The following is a 19,973-nucleotide window of genomic DNA, read 5'->3' on the forward strand; positions in this document are numbered from 1 at the left end:
ATGACCGAAACTTAAAAAAATTGTTTTAGTGGGTATCTGCAAGCTATCTTGTAACTAGTTTACAGAGTAGAAAACTCACCACAGTGCCATCTATGAGATAACTTGTTGTCAACAGTCACCAGATTTCATATTTTGAAACATGTTCAACAATATGATCCATGTCTTTGTTGTAACTGTGTCAATAGTTGTTCAGACTGATGTTTATTGTTATCTATATTCTTTGTAAAATGCCTAGTAATGCAAGAAAACTAAGTGATGTAGAACTTGAACAGTTAGCTAACATGAGTGAATGAGAATGGGACAAGTTTATGGATAGATTCTCGGATGGTGAAAGTCTCTACAAAACATCTTCATGTGAACATTTAAGTGAGGATTCTGGTGCAGACAACAGTGAGCGCAATGAAGGAGATGAGCAGGTTGGCCCAAAAGCAAGCACTACAAATAACAGTGGTGAATGCCATGACATTCGAGATTCACTCGTAATTGTGTTCAACAGGGATGTGGGACTGAAATTACATTTAAGAAGTTTTGGCATCCATGCACTTGTTGATTTGTTTCTTTCCAAAGACTCATTATGTGAAAACACAAATTTATATGCAAGCCAGAAAGTAGATACACATGGGAGGAGAAGATCAACCAGCCTCTCAAGATGGAGGGATACAGATATCATGGAAAAGGAAGTATATCTGGGGCCGTTGCTGCAAATGGGATCTTGTTGATTTCCATCAACAGAATATTACTGGAGTACAAGTCTTTTTTAAAGTGTCATGTTCTGGAGATCTGTTATGAGTACAAATAGAGTCCCCTGTTATTGAGATTCTACACTTCTCAAGACAAATAACTGCAATACAGTGAGCAACTCTACAAAATTAGATCACTTTTGGATCATCTCAATGGCATCATGAGCAATAATTATGTTTCAGACAAGAATCTCTGCTTTGATGAATCAATGGTTTTTTTGGCGTGGCTGTCTGTTTTTTAGGCAGTATACCATGAACAAGAAATGCAAGTATGGTGTAAAACTTTATGAACTCTGTGAATCTAATGGTATGGTTCTCAAAATAAAAATCTACTGTGACATGTCACAGGAGAAGCTGCATCTGAAGTTGTTTTATACCTAATGGAAGTTTTCTTGAACAAAGTATATGTGGCTCATATGGACAATTTTCATAAGTCTGTATCACTTACAAAACCTATGTGTGTGGAACATTATGTAACAACAGAAAAGGAAATCCAAAATTGTTAGTTACTATGAAACTAAAGGAAGCTCAGATGACATGGAAAAGAAATCACCATGTTGTTGTTTGCAAATGGAAGGACAAAAGGAAAGTCCTGGCCATTTCTAATATGTGCTGTGCCAAAATGGTGGAAGTTCACAATCAAAATGGCAAAGTTGCCTTGAAACCAAATATAGTCAGAGACTACAATAATGGTACTTTCGTAAAAGAAAGTCAGTTCTTTGTGTGGAAGAATGTTTTAGGAAGTATCATCAATAAAAAAATAAATAAAAATAATAAAATAAATCTTTCTTTTCATTACTAATATTATGAGAAGGAAAGTTGATACTCACCATGTAGAAGAGATGCTGAATCACAGATAGGTACAACAAAAAGACTCTCACAACTAAAGTTTTGGCCATTGGCCTTTGTCAACAACACACACACACACACAGACACAAACACACACAAATGCACAGTGTGGTTTCAGTTGCCTGAGACTGCAGTTATGTGTGTGAGTTGCATTTTGTGTGTGTGTGTGTGTGTGTGTGTGTGTGTGTGTGTGTGTGTGTGTGTGTGTGTGTGTGTGTATTGTTGACGAAGGCCAATGGCTTGTGAGAGTCATTTTGTTGTGCCTATCTGCAACTCAGCATCCCTGCTATATGGTGCGGAGTAACTTTCATTCTCATAATATTGTTACATTCCATCCTGGATATTCTATTGCTTGATCTTATTTTCATTACCATTAGAAACACATAATAAGCATTTTACCTCTAAGGCTAGAATATTCATATGAACTTTTGTATGCACTTTTCTGTCAGTTTACTCCAGGAGTGAAAAAAAATTCTGTTCCATCATGCCCAAAAGATTTACTATACCTGCCCTTCATATCCAAGATCCGCAAATTGTATGTATTTGCTATGAATGTTTTGTATCTGAGTATACACAAAAACTTGTTTTCTATGAGTTCACTCATAGTGGAGGCTGGCAGCCAGGTATGAGATAACTTGTAGTTGGCAATCAACATGTTAAATATGAATTTATCATACTTCTGACATAATATTTTGTTTGATTTAAAAGATTAATAACTGATGCTAAATTATAAATTTATATTTAAATAAATGTACAATTACTTTTTTATTTAAATTTATTGAAGCTCTGCCTCTTTATTCTTGTTGTTTTGTGCCCTTCACTGGTAATCCTATGTCAGTAAATGCTGAGGACATGGGGAAAGAAAGTTACATTTTTTTAAAAAAATTGGTGATTTAATCAGTTGCTTTTTAAGCATACATCACTTGTTGGAAGTATTTTTTGTGAGGAATATTTGTCATGATTCATCAAGTTTTTTTGAATTTCTTTAACTACTACAGTTTCATAATATGAATCATTCTTGCAGATACTGTGTATCACATTAGATTTATGTTGAGGATCACTTTTTATCCATTTGTATGATATCTTCCATTCTCACACTACTGATAATTTTGGAATTCTGATTCAGACACAAGAAAATGTCTATTCATAAATAAGGACAAAAAACTGAGGAAAAAGCTACTTATTGGCACCCTATAAAAAGCAATTGTCAGGACACCAATAACAGTGATGACAGGAAATAACAGAGAGCAATCAATAATAACAATTTAACAAAGGCAAAATGACTGATTGTTTATACTTAGAACTGAATGCACCAGACTGTGTTGCTCCCACAGGCTACTTTTATCAAAACAAATGAATGAATGAATAGTCCAACTGATACTGTAAAGCATCAACAGATTGTATCAACTGGTTTCATTGTGTTGCTCACACAGACTGGTTTCACTCGAAAGAATGAATGAATAATTCAGCCTCTGGCCGTTGTGGCTGAGCGGTTCTAGGCGCTTCAGTACAGAACTGCGCTGCTGCTGCAGTCGCAAGTTTGAATCCTGTCTCGGGCATGGATGTGTGTGATGTCCTTAGGTTAGTTAGGTTTAAGTAGTTCTAAGTCTAGGGGACTGATGGCCTCAGATGTTAAGTCTCATAGTGCTCAGAGCCATTTGAACCATTTGAATAATTCAGCCAGTATGTAAAACTACAACAGAATAAATCACTTATTTTCCAGCAACTGACTGAATCAATTGTTTTCATTCAGCTGTTCCCATCACTATGCAGCAGTATTTAATGGTAATACAAACTGAGTCATAGACGTGGTGCAAAAAAACCAATAATAAGTGAAGGATAATAGCATATCCACACAGAACAGTGAACACATTAAACAGGACTTATTATATGAGATTTCCTGATCAACAGTAGCTCATTACACATAATGATGAAAAAAAAAAAAACATGCAATATATCCTACAGACCAAGGCAAGACGACTGCAGACCAGCTCACTCCAAAACAGGCAATAAAAATGTGCTGTAGCACAGACAGCACTCCAAAATGGCAAATAGATAGGAGGATGGAAAATTAAGAAAAATAACATATCTTACTGCATGACAGAAAGAGAGAGAGAGTGTGAGTGAGTGAGTGAGTGAGTGAGAGAGAGAGAGAGAGAGAGAGAGAGAGAGAGAGAGAGGGAGACAGAGAAAGAGGAGAGAGAGAAAAAGTGGCAAAAGTAATCCTTATTAAAAGCTGATGCACATATAGTATTTGGAAAATGAAGATTCATGAATATTATTTTAAAGTATTGCACCTCTAGATGGGGGTTGAACAGAAGGCAAAAAGAACAACATCAATAAGGAACTGGACAAAACGAAAATCTCAGGCAGTGTACAAAAATCTTGAACAATGAAAGGTAAAAAGGCAAGAAGATGGGAACTGTGGAAAGCACAGGAGAAAGATCTATCAAGGAATCCAGAAGAGCAGAAGCAAGGGAATGGCTAGTAATAATCAAAAATCTAGAAAAAGATTGTAGTGTAGTAGGAGTAAATTTAGACCTCTCCAAAGCTTTTGACACTGTGAACCAGGACATTCTCTTAGAAAAATTGGAATCGTTGGGTATACATGGGATAGGAAAAAAATGGTTTGAATCATACCTAACAAACAGAACACAGGTTGTAGGACTGACATCAACTTACTCCAACCACAAAATAAATTCAGTATCAGAGGCAAAAAATGTAGAAATAGGAGTACCACAAGGCAGCATCCTAGGGCCCATATTGTTTCTTGTCTATATAAATGATTTTCACACCTCAGATGATGCAGCCAAAGCAACAACATTTGCAGATGATACTAGTGTGATAACAAGTGCACCAAAGTAATTGCTACCAAAAACTACTGATAAAGTACTAAATTACATCCACTCTTGGCTCAATGCAAACAGGTTGACATTGAATGTAAATAAAACAAATTATATGCAGTTTGGGAAAAGATGTCAAAATGTAAATCTTGATCTGGTGTGGGGTGACAAAGCCTTAGACAGAGTGACACCCACAAAATTGCTGGGGATCCATGTGGATGAAAACTTAAATTTTAATGACCATGTAATAAAACTTGCACAGAAACTTAATTCAGCCTGTTTTGCTCTCAGAAGTAATGCAAATGTTTGTACCTCAGAGGGTGCCAGAATGGCATATTTCAGCTATTTTCAATCTCTTGCCACATATGGAATAAAAGAGTGAATACACAAAGGCATGTGAGCCATATCGGTGCAAAACTGTACAACGCACTGCCAGTCAACATCAGGCAGTTAGAAGATAATAACAAATTTAAAATAGAATTTAAAAAAATTTCTAGTAGAACAATGTTTTTATTGTGTAAATGACTATGTAGGTCAATAAATTTTTTCTGATGATATTTATAAGGGCAAAATGGAAAATACTCAATATGTACCTAATCATTCATTACCTAATCATTCATTACATTTACATACTTAAAGGACAGCTGTTGTGTGATGTAAATATATACTTAAGCAGTGTTGTGTATATAAGGACTTGCCGTTTAGGGAGGGCAAAACTAAAGCCTTATGAAAAACAGACTATGCATTTAAAATAACAAGCAAGGATGTATATAGGCTATATTACTTTCATTGTATTATTATTAACCTCATTGTATTATTTTGTTTTGTACTTTTTTACGTGTATGTTGTTTGTGTCCATTTCTTTGAAATGGCTTGACAACATCCATACAATATTTATTGTCAACAGATGGATAAATAAAATAAATAAATAAATAAATAAAATAGAAGAAATGAGTTAAAAGGGAGATGCAGGAGATGAATTACAATTTCCTGCTTTCAGAGTTCTAAAACATTAATATTAGAAGAAGTGCTACATTCTTGTGCATAAGTTAAGGGAACTCCAATATTCATGAAAAACATTGTGTTGCTGCATTACTATGCAGACTATATTGTAGTGGAACAACACACATAAAAGACATAAATGGACCACAAGTCTGAAGCCAGCCAGGGTGGCCGAGCGGTTCTAGGCCCTTCAGTCCGGAACTGCACTGCTGCTGCGGTCGCAGGTTCGAATCCTGCCTCGGGCATGGATGTGTGTGATGTCCTTAGGTTAGTTAGGTTTAATTAGTTCTAAGTTCTAGGGGACTGATGACCTTAGAAGTTAAGTCCCATAGTGCTCAGAGCCGAGCCACAAGTCTGAATCTGCTTACAGTGCCAGCTACTTGTTGTGCAGTTAACACTGTACTTGTAGCCCATAAATAAGAAGAATGGCACGGGGACAATATTTGTATGACATTACATGTGGCTGGATCATTGGTGAATTGGAGGCAAGCCACAATCAATAATTGGTGGGACAGCAGTTGAATGGCACTCATAGTATCATGTCTGGAGAAAATTCCAAGAGATATGCTACCATCCAGCTCCAGGAACATAGTCATCCATTAAGTGTCAGAATAAATTCATCACTATGACACCCGTCCTGGCTAGAGCCCTCATGACACCCTCTGCATTACATTTCCCCATCAGGGTGCATATTGACATGTTGCTCCAAATGCTAAACATCTTATAAGATGTGTTTTCCTCACTTAAAGGCACTTAATAGCTTGGTAAATGTACTATCTTGTCCATCTTGAGTGGACCTAGCACACATAAGGTGGTATCCTGTTCATAACCAAGAGTGTTTTTGGCCTGGAGATAAATTTTCACAATCTGTTCATGTGCTGTGACCCTGGGACAGTTTACAACTCTGCTAGTATTGTGGAAAGAGACCAGTATTGTGGCACAAGTGTCTGAATCAAGTATGGTACAGGTCAGCAGCACATATACTGCTACATTTGTTTTCTGGGGGTTGACAACTGTGGTCTACAGAAAGAACATCCTGCAACAGTATGTGCTTTTCAAGGTGCATATGGACCTAGGTTCTGTCTGATGAATGATGCAGAACCAGACAGGACTAGCCTGGCAGACAAATATCTAAAACTTGAGGAGGACATATATTTTAAAGTGATCAGATCACTTTCTGACCTTAAATCTGATGGAACATCATGGGATGCTCCAGTTCAAAGGATTGCAGCTCTAACACAGCCATAATGGGTCATTTATGACTTCCTGACGGCAATGGAAAATGTTATTCGAAGTCATCTAGGGTGGGTTGAACCATAATATAAACAGTATGTGTGCATTATGTATCGCAAGGAAAGGGTATCATATCATCTACTGATATTTTATTTCTTCAGTGGATTAGGAACACCATACACAATAAATAGCATCCATGACCTGTGACCAGTTTTCTGATATACCTTGTTTCTATATCACTTTGTCATAAGGTCGTCAGGGCATCTTTTAACATCACTGTGTATCATGTTTTGATGATCTGAGAAAACCATTTCATTATTTATTATTAATTCCTGTAACTTCTTATGTGGAGCATAGGGCTGCAACAAAGGATCACCATTGTGTTCTGTGTTCTGCTAGGATTTTCACTCTTTCCCATCCTATTCCTTACTGTTAACCTTCTGCTTTAACTAATTGTCTCCATGTCATTTTCAGCCTGCCTCGTCTCTGCCATTCCTGAGAGATATAATAAAGTGCTTCCTTTGCAATATGTTCATTTGGTCTCCTATGTGTATTGGCACAAGTGTCTGAATCAAGTATGGTACAGGTCAGCAGCACATATACTGCTACATTTGTTTTCTGGGGGTTGACAACTGTGGTCTACAGAAAGAACATCCTGCAACAGTATGTGCTTTTCAAGGTGCATATGGACCTAGGTTCTGTCTGATGAATGATGCAGAACCAGACAGGACTAGCCTGGCAGACAAATATCTAAAACTTGAGGAGGACATATATTTTAAAGTGATCAGATCACTTTCTGACCTTAAATCTGATGGAACATCATGGGATGCTCCAGTTCAAAGGATTGCAGCTCTAACACAGCCATAATGGGTCATTTATGACTTCCTGACGGCAATGGAAAATGTTATTCGAAGTCATCTAGGGTGGGTTGAACCATAATATAAACAGTATGTGTGCATTATGTATCCAGGAAAGGGTATCATATCATCTACTGATATTTTATTTCTTCAGTGGATTAGGAACACCATACACAATAAATAGCATCCATGACCTGTGACCAGTTTTCTGATATACCTTGTTTCTGTATCACTTTGTCATAAGGTCGTCAGGGCATCTTTTAACATCACTGTGTATCATGTTTTGACGATCTGAGAAAACCATTTCATTATTTATTATTAATTCCTGTAACTTCTTATGTGGAGCATAGGGCTGCAACAAAGGATCACCATTGTGTTCTGTGTTCTGCTAGGATTTTCACTCTTTCCCATCCTATTCCTTACTGTTAACCTTCTGCTTTAACTAATTGTCTCCATGTCATTTTCAGCCTGCCTCGTCTCTGCCATTCCTGAGAGATATAATAAAGTGCTTCCTTTGCAATATGTTCATTTGGTCTCCTATGTGTATGTCCTAACTATCTTCACTTCCAGCTGCTTTATGTAATGCATATTGAGTTTATTTAATAAGACTACAACAAACCAAAAATTCATTTCTGTGGTAACGAGTGTTGGTTAAGTTAGAATCATCTACATTTGTGTGATCCATCAGACTATTGCTTATTACGAAGTTTTTGTATGAGTTTGAATGGTTGTGGAGGTATCTCAATAAACATCAGGAATGATCTTTCAACAAAATGAATAACTCCTGACATTAAAAATTTCTGCATTGAAAGTGTATTTGAGGCAGCTGCTACATTATTGTCAGGCTGTTAACTAATTGTAATGTCTGTATACTGTTCTCTTGACAGGAACATTGATGTTTTATGGAGGTATTAGAGAGAACAATCTCATTACATTTTAATTTTCTGGTATGTTGATACTGATATTAGGATTACAATAACAAAATACTTGGACCTGCTAAATGTCCTCAGGTCACACAATATGTATTGTGCAAATAGTATGTCAACAGGATAGTTATCAAGTCTGAACAATGTTGTAATGTACGTAAAAACAAATAGATATGAATAGGGATTTTTAACACTATGTGTCTATCAACTCATGAAGGGGCAAGGTTAAAATTGCTGACAAAAAATCCCACAGAGCAACGTCAACAATCCAAGTACACCAGAACTGTTAGTGACACACATATCAACAACAGAGTTGTCCAACTACCTGTCTCAACTTACAAATGATGATTGAGTTCTTGACAGATTTGTCAATCTTCTTTTTAATGTGCTAAAGGGATAGAATGGGAAATCAAGCAAAGGTAGCAAAAGAAGTAGACATTGTTAGTTCACACCTGTCTTCCACAGATTAAGAGCTCTGACCATGAACATTTATAACAAATCAAAGAACAGTGAAGAAGGCAGACTTCATTACTTTCAACTAAAGAAGAGATACAAATGAGAAATTATAAAACAGGAACAAATTGCAAACAATAACTGGGGAGAGTATTGTACCTAGGAAGACTTTCACCTCTAGCCTGCCTTGCAGTAGAAGTTTAATATATGTTCTTATATCATTTTCAAATGGTGGCATTCACTTTTCATGTGCTACCATTTTTCAGTGAAATAACAAAAATAACCCCAGAAATCAAGGTTTTTCCTAATTTGAAAACATATTCAGTGGTACAATATGATCATGTACATAGGAAAAATTATTTGTTTGAGATTTAAAATGTGTCACAATTGAGAAAATCTTGTAATACTATATATCATAGTCCATCTGTTACATTATTAGTCTACTCCACACCAATAATCAGCTAGTAAAATCAAATTAAGCAGAAATATTATCAAAAATCAGTTATAAGTTAAATGCATTTTGAAACTGAAGCTATTGGAAAACAACACAAATTTTCATTTTCAAGGCAGGTAAAATTGTTGACATTAAGCAAAGTCAGTTAATTTGGAAATATCACATCTTCTAAGGTACAAGATCTTCCTCTGTTTCAAGAAACAAGATGGTGCGTGGCCTTGCTGGAGAAGTAAGGTTCAACTGTCCACACTTTGTACACTGTCCAGTCACATTAATGTGACCACCTACCAAAAGTCCGAATAACCACCCTTTGCGCAGAAACTGCTGTGAGACATGCAGAAAGAGAGTCAGTAAGGTTCTGAAAGGTACCAAGAGAGATGTGAGGCCTTGCTGACTCCAGTGCCATAGCCAGCTGTACTAGCTTTTCTGGTCTGTGTAAACACCCCAATCAAGATGGTCGCACAGATGCTCGATTGAGTTTTAATCATGGAAGTTTGTTTGCCAGGGGAGTATGGTAAATTCATCCTGATGTTCTCTGAACCCCACAATATACTCTCTGAGGCATGTGGCACATTGCATTGTCCAGCTGGTAGCTGCTACTGTGCTTAAGAAAATCAAACTGCATTTAGGAGTGGAGATGGTCACCAAGGATAGATGCATACTTGTGTTGACCCATTGTGCCTTCCAGAATGACACAATCATCCAGGGAATGCCCTGTGGCCTAGATCCTTCTGACAATTGTTGCAGGGTGTTTGCTTTCAGACATTTCATGCTGTATGTGCCAACTGCATCTGTCCAATTGTCTGATGGAGCATTAAATGTAATTCATCTAAAATGCAATCTATTGTCACTCAGTGGACATACGGGTGGTCAGTTGTTCAACTGTTGCACATATATTTGCCTGTATACATCTTGACACCTGTTGTTCACCTTTGTCATCTATGGCCCACTGTGCATTACAGTTACCTTGGTGCCAGTTTTGAATAGCACCATCTCGCCATCCAAGGTGTACTTTAACCAGGGTGGCATGCAAACAGCTTACAAACTTTGCCATTTTGGAAATTCTTCCACTGTTGGCCCAAAAGCAAATGATCATGTCATTTCAGACATTACATAAATTGCTTCATTTCCACATTACAACAATGATTGCACTGTTTTCCAAATTCCCCCGAGGCACTTTATATAACCTCCACTGCCAATACTATCAGCTACCATCTGAGCAGTTATTGGATGCTGAAGTCATACATAGGTGGAAGTCACATTAATGTGACTGGACCATGTATAACTAGTTTTCAAGATATATGGAATTTTACTTTCCATAAAATTCTGTACCTGAAGAATTAACAATATATTCTAAATATGTTTAATATATTATAGAGTACTTAAATGTATTGGACTTGAAATATTTACAAATGATGAGTAAAAACCAACCTCATGTCTAGCAACAACAATAACTGTAGAAAATAGTGGTTACTGCTCATGGTGGTCTCTAGTGCACATTCGTTCATTTGATTCTAGAATCAGTCATTAGACTGAAGTACCTACCAAAAGAACATCATATATGCAATCCTTTAGGTACAACACTCTTCCCCATATTCAACAATCATAAAACAAATGCAAAGCTACTTAAAGTGTTACCAGTTCAGAATTGGGTAACATTAACAGAATAATTTTTATACTATCTACATTACACCTGAAAAGCAGGATCACTTCTTTATTAACTCTGGTAACAATAAAATGTGATTATAAATCCAGAATTAATTAACATATATACAACAAATCAGAAACACCTATGTTTAAGTGGGCACAATTTGCTGCAACCAACACTGCAATAGCAACTCAATTTTGTTATTAAAAATATAGCAGACATTATACTACAACTATTTAATAATAAATTGGGTTTTTATGAGTTATCATTTCCCATCTTGCTTAATTGTAATAGTAGTTGCTTCCCTTAGGGAAAAAAAACAGGTCATCAACTTATAAATACCATACAATTTCATTTGTGCCAATACTTTCAAAAATACTAGAATATTGCATGTGTCAAGTAATTCTTAAGTATTTCACCTATACTGGAACGCTGTACAGTACAGTTTCAGTGAAAATTCACCAACACTGAAAGCTGTCGAAAATCTCATTTCAACAATAATCTGCTAATGCCCTGTTGATTGATCTAATCAAGGTATTTGGCTCAGCAAGTAATTAAATTCTAATAAATAAACTGAAGTACTCTGGCATTCAAGATTCGTAACTTTCACAAAATCATATTTTGATATCAGAAAGTAAAAAGTAGACTTTAAAGAAATGAGCTCTGGAGTCCAAAATATTTCATGAGGTGTGTTTGTAAGTTCAATGCTGGGACGCTTATTGTTTATATTTCCTGTTAATGTCCTGCCTAGTATCATGCCATGTAAATCTGTCTTTATGCTAAGGAACTGGAACTGGTGTAGAAGGCCTCTTATGGGAGGGAGGCAGCAGGTGCACAGGATAAGAATGTTACACAGGCACTGTCGCTAGCAACCTTGTGCAGCACATTGCGACAGTGATGCGGGAGAGTGGATCCGGAAAGAGTGACAGAAAAGAGAAAGAGAAGACTACAGGGAAGAGTGTGTGGCTGTACAGCCCTAACTTCATTCATGCTGCATTCACATCCACTTCCCCACAGTTTCCACTTCCTCTGATCTGTCACCCTTTCTGAATCCATTCCTGGATGCCATAATCCTTATGTATTCCATGTACTCACTGACATTGGTGCCCTTCTCAGCTGTGTTCCTGTTGTCTCTGCCTTCTGCATTCCTATCCTGTGGAACTGCTATCTCCTTCCCAACCATCAGCCATCCCTCCCCAATCTCTCTTCCCCCTCCTGTCTCCTGTCTCCTCTTGCCCACCCCACCCAAAACATGCCTTCACCCCAGTCAAGCTGCAGAACTCCAGCCCTGGCACATTGTGTTCAGCCAACACAATGTAGCTGTACAGGTGTGTGTGTGTGTGTGTGTGTGTGTGTGTGTGTGAGAGAGAGAGAGAGAGAGAGAGAGAGAGAGAGAGAGAGAGAGAAGGGGAGGGAGGGAGAGAGAGAGAGAGAGAGAGAGAGAGAGAGAGAGAGTAAGACCTCTACACCAAAAAATTTGTTACAGAATCAGAAATCATTGTTTCTTCATGTAATGCTTGTAATGGAATTATAACCACTGCCTGACAAAAAAACTGAAACACCCAGAACATACTTTTTTACAGAAAAAATGGAATACAAATGAGCAAATTATTGACATAGTCTCCCTGTCATTCAACACACAGTGTGTTGGAAGTATACAGATTCGTTTGAAAACAATTAAAAATAAAATAAAAATAGAAGATCTTTTGTTTGTGTGTGCAGTCACCCATGCACTGCCTATTGCAAATGAAATTCCTTTCCTCCTATTACCTCTTTGAGTGGTCCAAAAATGTGGTTATCATTTAGTGCAAGATCTGGTGAGTATAACAAACGTGGCAGAGGGCATCAATCTTTCAGTTGTAGGGTGAGCAGCTGTGGCTTCCATTTTGCAGGCATTTTGAGAAACTGAAGCTCTTCATGAATGATATGATGTACTGAGCCATGAGCAATATTCAGATTTGCTGCTATTTCATCCACCATCACATGGCAATTTCTCATCCAATTGCTTCAACTTCTGCAGTGGACTCTGGTGTCACAACACACTGTGCCTCACCTGGGCACTGGGAGTCTGCCAGAGCAGTCACTACATTTCCGAACTTTCTACTCCACCAACACACCTGCTGCATTGGACCTTCATTCAATGATGATTTCAGTTCATATCGTATCTTCACTGTTCAGAAAACATATGACAGAATGCTGTTCTTCCTTTGCACATGTTGCATGGGAGAGCCACTTTGAACTGGTATTGTGGCTGCATTTCATTTGTCTGTAGTATGCTGCCACCTTTAGGGCATCCTTACATCATTGGTAACATTACTGCCAACTATCAGAACGATGGTGTGAAATTTCAATTTTTAATTACACTTTTAGGGTTTGCATTTGAATCTCCCTCAAACATACTATCAGTAGGTAAACAATTAAGAATTATAACTCTCTGTGACAGGTAGAACAGAAACCAGAGTTTATGTGCTAGTACCAATCCTGGTAGGATACATGAAAGGCATGAACAGCATCAAACACTATGAATGACACAGAGGTGCCATTTACTCGTGTGAGACAGTGTTATCATCATCTGACAGAGTTTAAAGATGCCTCATTGTGGGTCTGTTTTGGATGGCTCATCAAATTGTGTGTTATCCAGATTTGTGGGGCTTTGGAATGTGGGGCTTTGGAATGTGGCAGTGGCTCAATATTGAACTGCATGGGAACTTGATGGCAGGCATACTTGTCATCAAGGTTCTGGTCGACCATACCTGCCATCAGAGGATAAGTAGTAATGGACTCCCTTTGACATTTTGTGTCATCCTGTCCATCGGTTGGAGATTAGCAGCAGCCAGACTAGGCAGTTATTATGCATAGCCTGCTATTGACATCAGAACACAAACGGCTATTTTTGGATTGGTGTCATGACTGGGAAGCATGGACTGCTGATGACACACTCAGCTCTGACAAGTACATTTACACCACTCTATTGTGCCAAGTGGTTTTCATTCAGTCACCTGTGCATGTGAAAGATGGCTGTAAGGTGTTATCAGAAGAAGAGGTAATACTATCCTGGATGATTAAATATGAGAGTGTAATTTAAAAAATGTTTGAAGTGATCATGTTAATCTTGACATAACAGTTAATGCATTCTTGATACGGTCGCAACAAGCATGGGCAGCAAATACATATAATTTTCTTGTAATAATTCATTAATTAAATAATGGTTGTTATCATTTTAATTCTAATAATAACATCTGTATTCAATACCTCAAATGGCAGAACAATTAGGAGAAAGAGGAGGAGGAGAGTAGAAAGTACATCAGACAAAATGAGAATTCATCATCCGCTTTATGTGCAATTTGAATATCTTGACATGTAACCTGAGGCCGCTACTAAGACTTAATTCACATGTTGAGCAAGTGCTGGTTGTCAACAACAAAATGACAAAATGCTTCAAAATTCCTTTTTTAATAAGTTACGAGGGACTGTGGTTTGTAAAGAGCCATAATAATGAAAATGGTGCTATGTATGATGTTAATGTTGACACTCACAACACCAACGAAAATATATACAGGAAAGTAGATGAAAGAGAGGAAGAAAAAGATGATAATAACAACAAAGAAAAAGTGAAAATTAAATATGGGGTATGTACTTGTGGAGGAACATATGAGGAAGGAGAAGGGATAAAAAAATCTGAACTCCACCAAACAAGCCAGCAAGGCCCAATGGTACTGACTGGTTGCTATGTCATCCTCAGTCCACAGGCATCACTGAATGTGGATATGGAGGGGCATGTAGTCAGCACATCACTCTCACAGTCATATGCCGGTTTGCGAAACTGGAGCCGCTACTTGTCAATCAAGTAGTCCCTCAGTTTGCCTCACAAGGGTTGAGTGCACCCTGCTTGCCAACAGTGTTCACCAGACCAGATGGTCACCCATCCAAATGCTAGCCCAGCCCGGCAGCACTTAACTTCAGTGATCTGATGAGAACCGATGTTACCACTGTAACAAGGCCACTGGCAACAAGAAGGAATAGAAGATGAAATTTATGTTAATGACTGGAATACTTTCTCCATAGAAAGATCAAGGACCTACTTATTACACTGTCTGGAATTAGCCATATGAGCTACATGAGCAACTGGTTTTCCTGCTTAAATTGAATTCTGTTTGTAGCAGCTCATAAATCACTGAAGAAAAGCTTGAAAGTAATGTATTACTGCTTAAAGTGAAAGAAACAATTTCCATGTTTTGATAAATACTTTTACTTGGCAATCAACTATGTCAAATATCCGTGACTCCTCTCCTTCTTGCGCGAAGTTGCAAATTCAGCGAAAAATATGACAAAATATCCCTGCAATCAAAACTGTGCAACAGTCAATTTTCCTTAGTCTAGTATTATTACAGTATGACATGTTGCAGACACCATTGTTATAATTTCCAGTATGATATTTTGGCCGCTACATTGCCTTATGACCAAAATGAAATTTTGTGAATTTCATGTGCCACCTTATGTAAAAGTTGCTTCTAAGATCAGACTTTTGGAACCAAATATGTTGGTAACTGGGTCCCAGCACAAATTTGATTCCTTCCAGTCAGCTGGCCTCAAACGCTTTAATTTCTTGTACTTATACATCTCTTAGTATCATTTATTATTTCTTCCTGTCTCCACCCCCCCCCCCCCCCCCCCCCCCGAATCCCCTCAACCACTTCTCCCTTCTAAACGGTTTATCAACTTCCACACTCTGCAACCATCTGCACTTTTTTCTTATCCTCATTCTTTATCTTTTCCTTCATGGCTTTGCAGTCCCCTTTCTGCTAAGAATTTTGTGTTTCTTTAATTCATCTTTTTGTATGTGGAAGCTCCATCTCATATCCCTTCTGCAATCTTCATGGTATTGACTTCCAAGTAGCTCATAATTTGTCTGTTGCACTCCTTTCCTTAGATTCCATTCTATGAAAAATTTACTCAAAGCCAGATACTTATTAAATATTTATATCTTCAAATTTATGACTGAAAATATGAAATGTGACTATTAACTAACCTTGAACCAACAGAAAGTAAGTTATTTCATCTTTTCCAAACACATTTTCAGCTGAACATGTATAATTTCCAGTATCACTTAATTTCACAGCAGGAATGAGAAGTGTCCATTCAGAATTGATACGGAGATGATCATCTTCTTGTATTGATTTCCCACTGAAAAATGTAAAAATTGGTGATATCAGTGAAACATGCTGACACTTACATAAACATATGAAAATATGTTACTAAGCAAGAATTAATGTGTGGTATCAAAAGAATTTCTTGTGTGGACAGAAAGAAATTAATCTGTTTTCATTACATGAGAATTTACCACAGAACAGAACATTTTTTTCAGTTTAAGACAGCTTTACATAGTTGACGCAGATTTGTTGTCATCTGTGATGTTGGCACTCCTGCTGAGGTTCGAGAGGTGGGACAAGAAAAGTGCTTTTAATACTCGTGGTCAAGTGACAAGGCTGAATGCTTTCAGAAATGTGCACCTGAGGATCAGGAGGTTCATGAAAATAATGACCCTTGTAATATAATATATACTGGAGGTAAAGTGGAAGTGTGATACAAGAATTGTTTGGTGATACATGGTGGAACACACAGTGGAATGCTGTTCCAATTGTGGAAAATTGTTACCACTGATGTATTGCTGCAAGGTTTATTTTTCATGAAGAGTAAGGCAATTGAACTGCAGGCAAAATCACTAAGACTTAATTCACATGTTGTAGTACCGCAAGACACAAAGGAACATAACATTGGAAGAAGAAGTCAGACTGTGATTAGCATTAAGGCAAGGGAAATAGGTGGAACTGCCTGTTAATGCATTGCATGTGGTAGTACATTATGTGGATTCTGTGTGAGAACAGTTTTAGTGATGTGTTTTCTGAGAAGACAAAGTTCCAGATTATGTGCCAAAGCAGCAAGTAAAGACATCAATAGATGCATGAAAAGTTCTGATCATTAGAGGTAAATTGAGCAGGACCACTCACTGCGAAAAGACGATTTGTTAAGTAAATCTGTTAAGAGGGAAAGAGTATTCTAGTACTATTTTTAATTTGTTGTGTGACTGGTTAACTGAGTTATGTTCATTATTGAAAAACAAGGTGAGTTCAGCAAAGAGTGAGAAGGACACATTTCTGCTAAGCAGATGCTCCAGCAAATGCACCAGTGCCATGATAACTGACATCACACTGCCATAGTGATGAGTGTCTATATCTAAATCTACAGTGTCACAGTATCCAGCACCTTCATGGATCTGACAATACTTGGTGCAGTCAATATTTATTTTAGGCAAAAGACCACCCTCCCATGCTAACTCCCAGTACAGTGATTACCAGTAGACTGGGTTACTCCTAGCAAACAATTATTAGTTAAATAAGGATCACTTAAGGGGCCACCATATAAACAATGAGGACTACTGAGAATAATGAGTGAGAAGGTTTGTGTTAAACAATTGTTAAAACTTTTGTCAAGTCGAGATAAGATGATAATGTCACTTTATTAGTTTGTAAGTGATGATTCAATGGAACTAGTCCATTTGTGAAAATGGGAGAAATACTGTGGGCTAATTGTAAAAAAGTACCATTTAGATTAAGAATAAAGCCAATGAACCTGGTGGTTTAAGCTGAACTAGTGTTAGGAAAGAAATCAGTACTGTACATAATTGTCAACTTGTAAGCGGTGTCTAAATCTTTGCAGAATTACCAGGAGCTCTGCTCTGATGGACTGGATCTTATAAACAGGGTGGGCAAAGGTGTGTGTGTGTGTGTGTGTGTGTGTGTGTGCGTGTGTGTGTGTGTGTGTGTGTGTGTGTGTGTGTGTGTTTTGCACCACAACTGTTTTACTTGTAGTGGCTGAATAAAAAAAAGACACAACATGGTTGATGTGAGAGCTCATGGAAATGGGTCTGACTGGGGCTGGTCAGATGGAGTCACATCAGGAGCAGTCTGCTGATACAACAAGAACCGTCACCACAGCATTGGGCAGTTACCACACAGCCCAGCCCAGCACAGGGGCCAGAGTCATAATATCACTGTCACACACACAAGAAAGTAGGCACCACTGTGACACTGATTACCCAATTGCTACACAACTGATCCATGGCTCTGTTGTGGCTTACATGATGGGAATTGAAGCCTTGACAAAACAGACACAACCCACTTCCATATAAATACACCTAATTTTCAGACAGATCTATGAAGTCTGACTGCAACCCATTATGAGGAGAGGCCCATGCCAGTTTTCAAGTCAATGTAAGGCTGCAAGTTGCTACCATCAGATTTTGTCTCTGCTAGCCACAGTCCTACCATCTGCACTACATCTGATGCTGCTGACTTAGTGCCCCACAGCCAGTGGTCCAGCAACGAGCCTACTTCCAGTTGCTGCCAGCCTCCTGCCCTGGCAATCTATGGTTCAGGCTCAGGGTAGTGTGAGTTGCCAGGCTGCCTTTGATTGTGTGGACAAACTCTGATGCTGTCTGCCTCCACTTGTTTGGGTAGGCACTACTGCTGAGAGCCATATTCTCCACAACTGGTGCACGGCGTGATTCTTTGTACTTGTTGCACCTTGCCCCAAGCTGCACAGCTGCCTCTAGTCTGTGTGGTTGCTATTGTGGGCTGCCATCTGCTCCTGGAGTAAGCATACTTTCATTTCACTAGCCTAAAAACATGATAAGCTACCGGTGACAAGAGGCTCCTTGCTGAAGGCAGCACCTCGTTGCTGACCGACACTGCTGGGGACACTGACACTTCTCAGCAAGTCATGAGTGTTGCAGTTTGCTGTGCAGTGAAATGGATATTTAACAATGCTGTTTTCATGACACTACATTGGTCAGCAACCAGGCATACAGCTGCTGCACCACTGCAACCCTCCCCAGAGTGGTGAACAACTGGCTTCCTGAGAACTGACATCCCAATTCATCAACCATTGCAAAAGGTCATCAACTCCTGACCTCTACAAATGGAGTTAACTGTGGTGACATGAGAGATCTGCTGCGAAACCAGGCTACTGATTTAACTTAACATATATGAAGGTGCACCACAAATACAATGTCTCAGCTAGCTTGTAAAGTCATGCACTTGTTTTCTTGGAACAAGCCAGCATAGTGATATCTTGCTCACATTTTTGAATATAAACTGATTACAATTTCTAATAGGAATAAAACTATTAATTACTTGGATAACATTGCATAAAATATATTAATCCATTATGAGCTGAGGCACTCAAGTCACATAAAGACAATATGACTAAAACCCACTGAAACTGTAAGATTAAAACCTGACTTGAGTGTAGCTTGCTTCATGTGCGAAGGAAACTTGCATGCTTACCATGCCAGTAGCTTCACCATGCTCTCTGGAACTCAATCAAACGACCTCTGTTTAGCCCAGGCAAGGGCAACCTTTAGTGACTCATGGGCATGATTCACATACTTAAGCTCACAGGATGCATAGTCATGATGTGACAGAATTGTTCCTAGCACATAATGTCAAAATTATAGCAAGTATGACTTTAATGTTTCTGGGGTAACACGCTGATATGAATGGCACCCTTTTCCTGACACGCCACACAAACAAACAATGCCTTAAAATTTAGTGCTTTTGAGAAAACGTTCATTTTAGATTCACCTGGGATTTCTTCTGCAAGCCAGATTAACCTTTAACTGCTGACATGTGGTCTATGAGACCATGCACGTTTTCCATCACGTGATTTAAATACTTTCCCGCGCTCACTATCGCACCACCATTTCACTAGCTTCTGAGAAGTGCAAGACAAGTCACGTAACTGCAAGTGAAACAGCTTTTCCGCTAGACAGGTGAGTTACAACTAATTAAATGTTGGTGGCAGTCTGTCAGACCGCACGTCAGCATTAGTGTAATTATTTACAATGAAGGGGTTACTTTGTCATTCTTCTTTATAGCTATTGTACACATAAATAAATGGAAGTAGCCGG

The 19,973-nt window shown here is 38.2% G+C and overlaps 1 protein-coding gene across 1 annotated transcript in view; it reads right to left on the reverse strand.

Moving 5' to 3' along the window:
• The window catches only part of LOC126235233 (Down syndrome cell adhesion molecule-like protein Dscam2), a 263,828-nt gene that overhangs the window by 91,619 nt on the left and 152,236 nt on the right, over positions 1–19,973 (reverse strand). The window contains exon 14 of the mRNA XM_049943965.1: positions 16,035–16,189. Coding sequence (XP_049799922.1) covers positions 16,035–16,189 — 155 coding nt within the window. The remainder of the gene's footprint in view (positions 1–16,034; positions 16,190–19,973) is intronic.

This window comes from Schistocerca nitens, chromosome 2 (assembly GCF_023898315.1).
Source record: "Schistocerca nitens isolate TAMUIC-IGC-003100 chromosome 2, iqSchNite1.1, whole genome shotgun sequence".
Lineage (NCBI taxonomy): Eukaryota > Metazoa > Arthropoda > Insecta > Orthoptera > Acrididae > Schistocerca > Schistocerca nitens.